The sequence below is a fragment of the Hippopotamus amphibius genome, chromosome 17, assembly GCF_030028045.1.
Source record: "Hippopotamus amphibius kiboko isolate mHipAmp2 chromosome 17, mHipAmp2.hap2, whole genome shotgun sequence".
Classification (NCBI taxonomy): Eukaryota; Metazoa; Chordata; class Mammalia; order Artiodactyla; family Hippopotamidae; genus Hippopotamus; species Hippopotamus amphibius.
In genome coordinates, this window is record NC_080202.1 from 43,962,744 (window position 1) to 43,974,994 (window position 12,251).

Sequence of the window (12,251 nt, forward strand, 5' to 3'; positions counted from 1 at the left end):
TCAGCAGATAAATATAAAGAAATCCTATGCCAGGCAATACCAAAGGTTTGGTTAGTGCCCTCAAAATCTCTCCACGTGTTGGAAGGATAAGGGCAGTTAGAACTTGGAAGGACTAATATGAAAACATCTCTTAGACATATTGCATAGGGAAAAGCACAAAGCACTGAGCAAGGAGTAAACTTATCACCTCATCAAGGGAACAAATGCAAAGGAAAGAGGTTGGAAGGAAGGACACCATCAAAATAGTAACAGGAGTTACCTTATTGGTGGTGGGAAGATGGGGTACAATTTGCACATCTCATCCTATATACTTCTGTGACTTTTTTTTTTAATGAGACTGTATCTGAGAATTAGACATGTTCAAGAGAAGCTGTTAAAATGTCGGAGGTTCAGTTTCAACCACTCATTCAGTGGATGGCTTTGAATCTTTACCTTTAGCTTTGTCCTCTTCCCTCAGCAACAATGAAACTATTCAGTTTATATGCACATTCTTCAGGGGGCTCAGAAAGAAGTCAAAACAGATACCTCTCTGCCCATCTGCCTAAGGGACATTTCCACGCAAACAGAGCCTTCTGGGTGCTTTCTGCTCACCAGTAATAGATGCCTAAAACTGAACTCCTCTCCCTCACACTGACACTCCTTCCCCACTGCTGTATTTCCAGCTGTTACACCACCATCCTTCTGCCCTTCAACACACGTGATTTTCCTCTTTCCTGTATACCCAATCCTCCAACTCTAGTCAGTTACTACATCTTGTCAGTTCTTCCTCTGCCGTGCTCTCAGAATTTTTTTTCTACTCCCATCTCAACCATTCTATTTCAGCCCCTTCTCACTTTACTCCTAGATTTTGCTAGAACATGTTACTTGGTCTCCCTGAATCAAGCTTTCCCCTCTAGATCACTCTACATACGGAATCTAAAATCCTCCTCTCATTCTAATCATTTGTCTCTCTGGCTTGAAAACTTTCAGTGGCCCCCGCATATCTTAGAGCATAACTTTCAAATCCCCATTGCGGAGAGCCAAGGTTTTTCATAATCATATCTTTCACTGCTGCCTAACCCCATTCTTTACAGCCAGACGGATCTACTAAACCCTGATCATCCCTGCACTCACACCTTTGCCTACACTGTACTCCCTGTTTTTTCTCTAAAAAATCATACCCAATCTTCACGTCCCAGCTAAAGTTTTAGCCTATCCATGCAGATTTCTGTGACCCCCACACCTCAGTGATTACAGGTTCTGGTGAATTACAGCACCTATCTGTATCTCTTTTAATACTTTAGTATATATTACCTCCCTTTTAAGGCACATCCCCTTTCTTCCCACTTGGCATTGTCATGTTCTGGAGACAATGCTGGACTTCTGTGGCTCCAAGAGTACTTGGCCCTGGGGTGGGCACAGAATGGGTGCTATAAATAGAAAGCTAGGAAACGAATATGACTTCGAGATATAATGGAGAGAGTCAATAATAGTAATAGCTAACACTAAAATACATGCTACGCACTGATATAAGAGCTTTACCTGTATTAACGCATCTAAATCTCACGACAATGCTATGAGATGATGACCGCCACAGTCCCCACTTTACAGATGAGGACATGGAGTCACAAAGCTAATCAACGACAGACCTGGGTTCAAACCCAGGCGGCCTGGCTCCGGAATCTCACTCTTAACCACTCTGTGGTATTACCACCAACGAGGTGGGGAGAGGCACATGTTGCTGTAAAGAGGATGCAGCAAAGATGGGAGAAGAGTCGATGTTAAGGAGTTAAATACTGGAGTAAAAAATGGAGAAGGAAAAAGAATAAGGGCAATGATAAGTAGAAACCTGGAGAAGAGGGAACAATAGCAAGAAGGAGAATGAAGATAAGCAACATTGACAAACAAAAGGTAGAAATGGAAAGTCAGTCAACATGGGTTGGGAAGATGAGGAAGGCCCAGGAAGACCTCGAAGAAAGGCTGCCATGTCAGGCAGGATGCAGAGAACAAATGAGGAAAGGGATTCTTACACGGTGGTGAAGATGCCCTTGTAGGTGTTGGGCTGTGGCTCAGGCACTCTGTGGAGCTTCTGCTTGGGGCTGAGACCCACACAGGACAGCGTCTCATCTTTGCAGGTACAGAGCTCACATATGTTGATGTTCGTGGTGGCATTCTGTTCTGCTTGCTTCTTTTGGGGGGTATAGTTTACACCAGGAAGACCTGTGGATACTGAAAGCTGAGATGAAGGAAAAAGAACTGTCTCAGATGGACTTGGTTGCTGAGAAATGGTACCTCCCAGGTTCACAGGTGGAACTGTGACTTGAGGCAGGGTTGGCTGTGCAAGCGTCACCTCAGGGTGTTTGGGAGGTGGGGCTGGAGTTTGCAGCACGGCTGTAGAATATCCAGACTCCATAGCAGGCTCTGAAGTTATGGTAAGTCCCAGGTCCAAAGGTTTCACTGTGACCCTGGGTGATGTTGGAGGCTCAGCATGAGCCTGATCTGGTGCTGGAACCGGCACCTCGGGATGTGATGGAGACTGAGCTACAACTTCCTCTGGAGGCTGAGCTTGGGGCTGCCGCGTGGTTGGAGAAGGTTCAGCCTCCATACTGGATTCTGGAGTTAACGTAATTTCCAGGTCCAAAGGTTGAACTGTGACCTCAGTCAAGGTTGGATGTGGAAGCTGAACCTGCTCTGCACTTGGAATTGTGACTTCGGGATATGCTGCTGGAACTGCACTCTGCTGCAGGACTGTGGAACGTTCAGCCTCTGTGGTAGGCTGGACTGGCAATGGTTCCACCTCTGTAGGGGGCTCTGATGCCTGAGCCTGAAGCTCCTGTTGTGTGGCAGAAGGTACCACCTCCTTAGGGGGCTCAGGAGGTATATTCGAGCCCCCCTGGGGAACCGGAGACTGAGCTGGGGCCTCCTGCTGCACTGGAGGATGTTCCACCTCTTCAGTGGGCTCTAGAGTTAAAACAACTGCCAGATCCAAGGGTTTAACTGTGCTATCAGGCAACACTGGATGTTGAGCTTCATCCGGACTTAGAGGTGAGACTGTCACTTCATTAGGTAGTGAAGGTGGAGCTGCAACATCTGTAGGGGCCTCTGGAGGCTGAGTTGGGGGCTCCTGCTGGACTGGAGAAGGTTCAACATTTTCAGAGGTGGTTGGATGCGGATCTGAAACCTCTTGCTGGACTGACAAAGGTTTCCCCTGCTCAGGGGACACTGTGAACTGGGCTGAGGCTTCTTGTTGGGATGGAGAACTTTCAACCTCATTAGTGAATGCTGGAGTTACGGCAAGTGCAAGATCCACCGGTTTAATGGTGACAGTGGGCCGCTGCAGAAGCTGAGCTTGATCCTGACCTAGAGGAGAAACCGTTGTTACGTGATGCTCTGGAGAGAGAACTACAATCTCATTAGAGAGCTCTGGAGTCTGAGCTGGGGTCTCCTCATGTACTGTAGGTTTATTATGTGTAACAGCTTCTACAGCTTGGGCTGGCAAAGGTTCAACCTCCTCAGGTGGCTGTGGAGGCAGCGTGGGGGCCTCGTGCTGGGCTGTAGGAAATTCTACACTACTAAGGGGCACTGAGGGCTGAGCTGAAGGCTTGGGCTGAGTTGGAAAAGGTCCCACCTCTGGAGTGGGTTCTGCTGCTATGCTAAGCTCCACATCTGCAGGTTTGATGGTGATATTGGATACGTTTGAATGCGGAACCTGATGGTGACCTGGGGGTGATATGGTCATTTCATGAGGCTCTGGAGGCTGAGATGGCTGTACCTGTTGGATTGGAGAAGGTTCCACCTCCCCTGCAGAAGGCTCTGGAGGCTGAGCTTGTTGCTCCTGCAGCGTTGCAAAAGGTTCTGTCTCTGCTGGAAACGGAGCTGAGGCTTCCTCCTGAGTTGGAGAAGTTTCAGCTTCTCCAACAGACTCTGCAGGCTGAGCTGGGGTCTCATGCTGGGTTGGAAAGGGTTCAGCTTCCTCACTAAGCTCAGAAGGCTGCGTTGGTTGCCCCTGTTCACTTGGAGAAGGCTCAGCTTCTGCAAGAGGCTCTAGAGGCTGACCTGGGCTCTCCTGCTGGGTTGCAGAAGATTCTATCTCCTCAGTATGCTCAGGAGGTGAAGACAGGGACTCCTGCTGAGCTGTAGGAAACTCAGCTTCCATAGTGGGCTCTGGAGTGATGGTCAGTTCCAAATCCAGAGGTTTAAGTGTGACACTGGGAACGTTTGAATGAGCGTGATGCTGAATGCCAGCTAGGGATGCTACCTCATCACTCACTGGACTTTCAAGTACATACTCGGTGGGGTATCCTGGAGCTTGAGTCGGGGCCTCTTGATGGAGTAGGGAAGGTTCAAACGCCTGAGGGAGCTCTAGAGGCTGAGACGGAGGCTCCTGCTGGAGTGGAGGTGATTCTACCTCTTCAGTGGGCTCTGCAGTTTCATCCTGGACCTCTGCCTGGGGTGAAAAAGATTCAACCTCCTCGGGGGTCTCTGGATGACGAAGTTGGGCCTCTTGCTGGGATGCAGAAATTTCAGCCTCCTCAGGGGGCTCCGGAGGTTGCTCTGAGTTCCCCAGAAAATCCGTAGGCAGGCTCTCCTCAGGATAAATGGTATCCATACCGGAAGCTACATAATCACCCTGCAACTGTTGTTCTAGACCCTGAGTTTCATTTTCTAACTGGCCTGTACTTCCAACAACAATTTTAGCAAGCTGTCGATGCTGAACGAGATCCTTCTTCAGGTTTGGGGCTGAATCAATGAACTTCGTTGGTTTTGAGCTCTTACTACCTAGAGGAGGAACAAGTATTTCAAATAACTGGTGACCTTCAGCCTGATCTAGACCTATGGTTTTAGTCTTACTTTTGCGTCGAAAAGGCAGAACCAAGGCCTGAGTCTGTTCCCAGTCCAGCACTGGAGCCGCTGCTGGGAGCTTTTGCTGCTGGGTTAGCTTGTCATTCAGATCCTGATGTGGAACAGCAAACTGATCTGGCCCTGCGAGCAGCTCTGCAGCTGAATCCGGGTTTGGGTGTGGAACCAAAGTCTCAGTCAACTCGTGATGAGGCAGCGCCAGCATCTGGTCTGGAGAGGAGGAAAAGTCATTAAAGCCCCCGGACTCTGCCGGGGGTGTAATCGCATAGGGCGATTCGGGAGGGGGGTCTGAGGAGTATGGAGACCAAGGTTCAGTCAGCCCCGGGGGGTCGGAGGTCCACTGGACAGGGTCCAGGGCCCACTCCAGAGGCTGAGCTGCCTGGGCCAGAAGCCACAATGGTTGCCACATGAAGACAAGCCATGGGAACCAGAGGCGCATTGGGGACATGCTATGCGGAGGCTCCCGGGCACAGCGACCCAGGCCAGTGGGGCACGGGCGCTGCACTCTGAGCAGAAGCCAAAGCATTATGAGAGTTCCGAGACACACAGGCACCCCTCCCCTGCCTCACGACCCACCCTTTATTTATGACACCCTTAGTTCCACCACCTTCCTTAGGTTCCAGCGGAGATCCAATCTGAGCAACCAGAGGAAGCCTTTTTCCCAGAGTCACCAGGGTGCAAACCATCCTTCCTCTAGCAAAGGCAACAATTCCCTCCTGCTGGGGCCTCTCCCCAGTCCCCCCTGACCAGCCCTGCACCATGAGGCAGGATTTGGGCAGCCCAGGGGTGGGGGGAGGGGTTGGGAAGGATGTGGAGCTTCTCAAGGAAGCCACAGGGCCTGGCATGCTGGGAAATTCAAAAGTGCTAGTCCAGTTCTGGCAATTTGAACGCTTCCTCCTCAAAGCTCCAGCCTGAAAGACATTCTTTCTCCCCTTGGCCACACCACTGACAAGAAGAGTAGCTGACCTGCAAAGTGAGCACCAGTTAGGGTGGCGGGAGGGCAACATACCTTACAGTTAGTGACTCTAAAATGTTGCCATTTCCTTGAAACTCTCAGTATCTACGTCGGATTATTAATTCACCACTCTATTGTTATCAGTTACCCCTGAATCAGTGATGACTCCAGAATTTCTGTAGCAGGGTTTGGAGCAAGTGAACAATTCATCCTGGGAAAGAGTTGAAAACCAAGTGAAGGGCCCTTTGCATTAGCATGGACTCCCCCCATCCCACCTTGTCTCAACACAGCCATTAGTCGAGAAAACCTGGCAGTGTCACTTTTCAGAGGTCTGCGCTGTGTGCACACATGGAGACGACACTGAGGATGTTAAAGTTAGCATGTTAAAAAATTTCGAGGAAATTCCTAGCACCCAGTTGATTTTCTTCCATCCTTTTAAGAATCTATTTAATTTTAGTCCTTTTTAACTGTCTGTCACAACCTCTAACATCTACACTCCAAGACACAAAGAGCTTCATCTTATTCCCAGTGTCTAGCACATGATGGTTTTTAAGTGGAATTGATTCCAACATGGGCCTCATGTAAGAACGGGTCTGTTGTTTTTGAATGTGAGTTAGGGATTGTTTTTTTTTTTTAATGTGCTTATTTGGCTGCGCTGGGTCTTTGTTTTGGCACACAGGATCTTTGTTGCCACGTGTGGGATCTTTAGTTGTGGTGTTGCAGAAAAAACTGATCCCACGAGAAACCAAGCACAACACTCGGAGAGTTGGAGAACTCAGGTTTATTGAGCCGGCAGACCCAGACGAGCTAACGCTCCAAAATTCTGGGGCCCCGTTTCAGGGGAGTCTTCTCCTTATATAGGTTAAAACATACAGCTATAATTGGTACAAACCGATTGGCTACAAATTACTATAGGTCAGGGGCAGTTACAGAGCGCGGGAGTTGCCATGGGTTACACACATAGTAGGGGGTCCTAACAGGAACTTGTAGGAGCAGGACATTCCATTCCTATCAGGACTAAGGTCACAATTTGCATTGTCACATTGGTTGCAGGTTGACATTAATGGTCACTTAACAAGTCTATGAGCAAAGGGTCTCAAACAAAGGCTTGGGGTGGGTGCCTGAGAGCGAGACAGTCTTCCCTTATCTGATCACTCTTAGTAATTCACTTTACTGTTTCACTGAAAGGGGCCAGCAGGCCTTTGCAAGATAGAGGAGAGGAAGCAATTACAAGTATGGGAGTTTCAATTTCCTCATCAGTGGCATGTGAGCTCTCCGTTGTGGCATGTAGGTGGGATCTAGTTCCCTGACCAGGGATCGAACCTGGGCTCCCTGTGTTGGGAGCACAGAGTCTTAGCCACTGGATCACCTGGGAAGTCCCTGAATTAGGGATTCTTACCTGGGGATGTGCTCCAGCAAAGAGAGAGTAAGGAAAGCAAGAAGAGAAGAGAGCCAGGAAATAGTCCGGCCCAGGAAGCAGGGAGGGGAAGTTCCAGGATAGCAGCTGTGTATCCAGCACTCACTGGAGGACAGAGCCTGGAAGAGAGGGCGCTGCAGGAGGTGGGCACCTACTGCTAAGCCAGAGCCTGGAGGAGAACAGAGGAGGTGAGAATGGCCGACAGAACACGGAGAGCCCGAGAGGAAATTAAACCCCTGGGGTCACAGGAGGGGAAGCGAATAGTAATGAGTACATGATTAAGCTCTACGGTGAATAATATTTACAGTCACAATTCTGTAAACAGTAATTTTTTTTGGCCATGCTGCGCAGCTGGCAGGATCTTTGTTCCCTTACCAGGGATTGAACCGGGGCTTGGCAGTGAAAGCGCTAAGTCCTAACCACTGGACCACCAGGGAATTCCGTGTAAACGCTATGAATTTTCTGGAAACAGTGACATAACTAAACCTCAAGAATGGACTGGGGGTAGCGGTGTAAGAGAACTAACTCCTCACTGATGTTACTAGGAATTCAATAGCCAGGGTCTAAAATGGATAAATCAAGAACTAGATGTGCAAAGAGATGTGGAGAAAAGCACCAGAAGATTCAGCTACAACCTGCTCCGTAGAAGTAACCAGGCCCAGTGAGCTGGCTCAGGAAGGTGGGCAAGGAAGTGGCCTGGGGCAGGGAACTGCTGTGGGTCATTGTGTTTCATCACCATTTCATTTCACTTGGTACCATCTGAACTGTAAACTATGCATATGATACAATTTTATTGTTGTTTTTTAGTTCATTGTTTTGTGATTTTTTTCCCAATAAGAGGTATAATTGACAAATAATTTAAAATTTTAAATCCATTTTTGTCGGGAGCCGTCTGGACAAGCCAATGCTGTGACAAGGTCACCAGGCTCCAAGGAGGACCGCAAAGCGAGAACTCCTTGGAAGGGCATTTCGTGGCAGGAGGATCTCAAGGTGACCTCTCCGCAAGGACAGGCCCCAGACCATCTCCACCCATTTTACATTCTGCTCTTTGTTTCTTTGTAACACTATGCTTACCACCCACTTCCCCTCCCTGTTTCTCTGTCCCCAGGAAAGAACCAGGGTTTGACACATTCTTTCTCTGTGTCTGCCCCACCAAGTCCCCTCCCACCACTCCCTGGTGGAAAAGGGAGGCACCTCAGGCTACTAAATGCTGGAGAAAAGGGAGGGGTGGCTCTTTTTGCAGTGCTTATGATTGCAGCAGGCATAAGTATAGACATAGACATCAGGCCTAGGTATGGGTGCTAAGGGCTATAGTTTGCTTACATATAAGATTAAGAAGCTATTTACATATGCTTACCTCAGAGTCACAAGGTTTGCAAGCCAAACCTGAGGAAAGAAAGAAACTGGTAGATGCTGAGGGAAGATATGCTTTGCCACAAAAGATTTTTTCTGAGATATGTTTACTGTATAAACACACAAAGCTCTGACAATAAAGAGAGATCCTGCATCGCTGACACAGGCCTCCCCGTCTCCTCCTTGGGCCCACGCCACTCATCCCTTGGGTACTCCTGGACCCGCTGGAGCTGGACTTCAGCAGGTGGTGCCCGAACAGGGACCCAAAGGGTAAGTATTCTCTTGCAATTGTTGGGGTGGCTAGGACTCCACCTGGGTGCTGCAGACCCCCCTGCAGAGATACGCAGGGTAAGTGAAGGGTGGATAGTTTAAAGTATCAGAACTTGAGACGTTAAAAAGGACCCTATAAGGGAAACATATAAGGCATAATGGGAAAATCAGAATCTAAAGAGAGACAGCTCTTTGTAGATATTATGAAACATATGTTATCAAAAAGAGGAGTTAACATCTCCAAATCTACTCTTTTATCCTTCTTTTCTTTCGTACAAGAGCAATGCCCCTGGTTTCCGGAAGAGGGCACTGCTAATTCGGAAACCTGGGCTAAGGTGGGAGAGCAACTGACAACTTATTATAAGTTTCATGGGCCGGAAAAGATCCCTGCTGAAACTTTTTCTTTATGGGGATTGATAAGAGACTCTTTCGATCCCATCCCAGAGGGGGAAGGTGCCCATCAGGCAGGGGCTTCCCAGGGCGGGAAGGTACCCACCAGTTAGAGGCCTTCCCAGAGGGCGGAGGCCCTGTGACAAACTCTGGTGTGAATGTGTGTGTGAGGGAGCGCCCTGCTTCGTCCTCGTTCCAGGGCGATTGTGTGGCTCCACGGCCTTCGTGGCTACGGAGTCCGAGTGGGCCCTAACCTGCGGTTCCGTGGTGACCTCATATGGCTCAGGGTGGTATCTGTCTCTGGGGGACCAGTCCCTCTCTACGAGTCAGGTTCAAGTGGGACTCTATAGCACCCGCCAAAGCTAAGAGGCACCTAAGCTCCCCACGGGGACACGGCCAGGTGGGCACCTGAGTGGCCTTCTCTTCGGAGGGGACACCCACCCTTGTTTGTCTTTGCATCACCGACACGGAGGGAATTGGTTACTGATTTGATTTAGCAATTGTGCAAGTCCAAACGGCCCTTTTGCCCTAGGGCCCTCCGCCAAAGTTTTCTTAAAATTTTAAGGCTCACTCTCCCCTTCCGTCAGCTGACTCTTTGAGCCGACTGATTGAGAAATTAGGTTTTCCCCAAAAGACTTGCCCCTTTTGCCAGACAGATCTGCACCTCTCTCTCTAGGTCCCCTGGGCCGGTCCGTGTGGAGCGGTACACTCTGACATGTTCTTGTGTACTTTTGGATTCTCATTATGAGGCCGCCTTCCTCTGTCAGCTTTCCTTCATAATCCCCTGATTCTCCAAGGATTTCAGGCTCTTCCCTTAGGCGAGGAGTACGCATACTGCTCCTCCGCCTGCTCGGTGCCCTCGAGAGGGTCCGTCACCCCAGACCCCCCTGGAGCCCCGCCTGAAGTTATTCCTCTGCGAACCCCATTACAAGGGATCGCCTCCTTGCAGCTCCGTCTCCCTGAGACATTTAATGATTAGGGCCATCTTCAGGGAGGCACGTAAATCGTGCTGTCTGGGAATACTGGGCTTTCTAGGCGTGGCGACATCAGCACTACTTAGGTTGTAAGGCCCTAAGACAAGGCCCTTTACGTGTGCACCCCTCTCCTTCCTGGTCAAAGAAAGAAATTACCCTTGTCAACAAAGGGGAGACAAAGTCATCTTAGGAGGAACTTGCTTGTACCTTTGAGAGGTGAATGAATGTCTTATCTGGTCATCTAAAGAATACTTCTCTCTGCTATCCTTTTAAATGCAAATTAAAAAATTAAAATTAAAATAATTTAAAACGACTTGTCAAAGATAAATAGAAATGCTAAGTGTCTTTTCTGCAAATAGTAAAAGGGTTTAGCCATCTAGATAGGTGACCTCGATTTGTTCCATCTGCTAGAAGCCAATTTAAATCCAACCCTTTGTGACTGATGGCGTTCGTGTTGTACCTGACTCAGTACTGAAATTTTAGAATGAGAATTATGAGGCCTCTGTGTTTGTGTGTGTGTTCGTGTGTATCTATGTGTTTGTTGTAGGTGTATGGTATTGCCAAAAGAATTCATAAAAGAGCTCTAAATTGGCTTTAAGAAAAATTAAGTGCTTATGAATACTCAGAAATAGAAAATAGTCTGGCCAGAATGAATTTCAGGTTCATGACACCTGGAAATTTCAGTACTAAACTGATATATGATATTAAAGATGGCTTAAGCTAATTGGTTTGATTACTATAGACATGTTTTAGAGTCATCAACATTAAGCATAATTTTTATATAAATTTTAATTGTGCCTAGTTGTAATATAGGCTAAATAAGGTCTTGTGCCTGTTACAAATTTGTCAGTGTGGAAAGTAGCCTGATGGAAAGAAACTTCTAAGGAAAGAAAATGTAAATGAGATAAGAGCTTTTAGATAAACTCTGTCAAGAAGAGTCATGCTTTAGGAATATCTACCTAAAATAGTCTCTCCAGATCCTGGTAACTTGAAATTCTGGAGTTGCCCTAAATTGAGTGATAAAAGCTTATTGACCAGCTGGATCATTCCCAAATAAAATAAGATACTGAAACATATATTACTGAACATCGGCTTCCTTTTACAGAGAGACAAAAAGATATTTAGGACTATTGATAAATATGCCTGGTGCCACGTTCTGTAAAGAAAGCCAATGTGTTTAGAAAATATCACTGGTATTTCTATTCACCAATGTACAGAATGCTGTCACAAGGGACAGTTCATGGTGGCTTAAGGAAAGCAGGATGTGTGTTTTCAGTAAAGAAAGCCTGAGGAATGGAATTACCTTTTATTAAGGGAAAAGAAAGTAGGTCTGACTTACAGGTGACTGAATGAGAAATAAAGTAATGATACAGAAAGTGATAAGAAGGTTTGTGGAAAGTGGACCCTGAGAAAAGAGTTTTGTGCATGATCAGGATTGACTAAGTTTAGATAAATTTAGTTGAGTAAATTAATTTGGAAAGTAAGCTGGTGCAAAACTTGAATTTGGTTTTTCTCTCTGTTACGAGGACAAGTTTTCTTAAAATGTTGAACTGCCCTTTGATAAAAGATTTTATGTTTCCTTACCTTTTAAGTAATCTGTTCTTGCTACTTTGGCTAAGTGACTGACTATTGTTTCACAGTTACCTGTGAGCCTATCCGATAGAGTGTTCTAAACCTTTTTTTTCCGGTATTTTGGACAAAACTTCCTAAAACAAATTCTGATGAAATCCTTTTGACCCCTAGCTAACTTTGGGATGCTTCAAAGGGCCCCTGAAACATCCCAAAGAGAGATATAAACTAGGTTCATTTGGTACATTAAGTTACATAGGAAGTATTGTCAAATGAATAAATGTTAGATTTTAGTGCATGGTAACTGTTATTAACATAGATATTCTGGAAAGTATATGGAGTTCCTAAAATTCTGATATGTCCCGGTAAAATGTTATCAGTCATAATTCTAGTTATTTTCTTAAAATGTTGTATGACACAACAATAACCAAATTGATTGACCTTGCAATCAGATTTTAAACACGCCTTCTTAAGCCTTATGTCT

The 12,251-nt window shown here is 47.0% G+C and overlaps 1 protein-coding gene across 1 annotated transcript in view; it reads right to left on the reverse strand.

The window, feature by feature from the left end:
* Positions 1 to 3,550, reverse strand: part of LOC130840199 (leucine-rich repeat-containing protein 37A-like) — a gene marked incomplete at its 5' end in the record, with an annotated part of 49,484 nt that extends 45,934 nt beyond the window's left edge. Inside the window, one exon of the mRNA XM_057715451.1 lies at positions 2,010 to 3,550. Within this exon, the coding sequence (XP_057571434.1) occupies positions 2,010 to 3,550 (1,541 nt within the window). The remainder of the gene's footprint in view (positions 1 to 2,009) is intronic.
* Between the last annotated feature and the right edge of the window lie 8,701 nt (positions 3,551 to 12,251).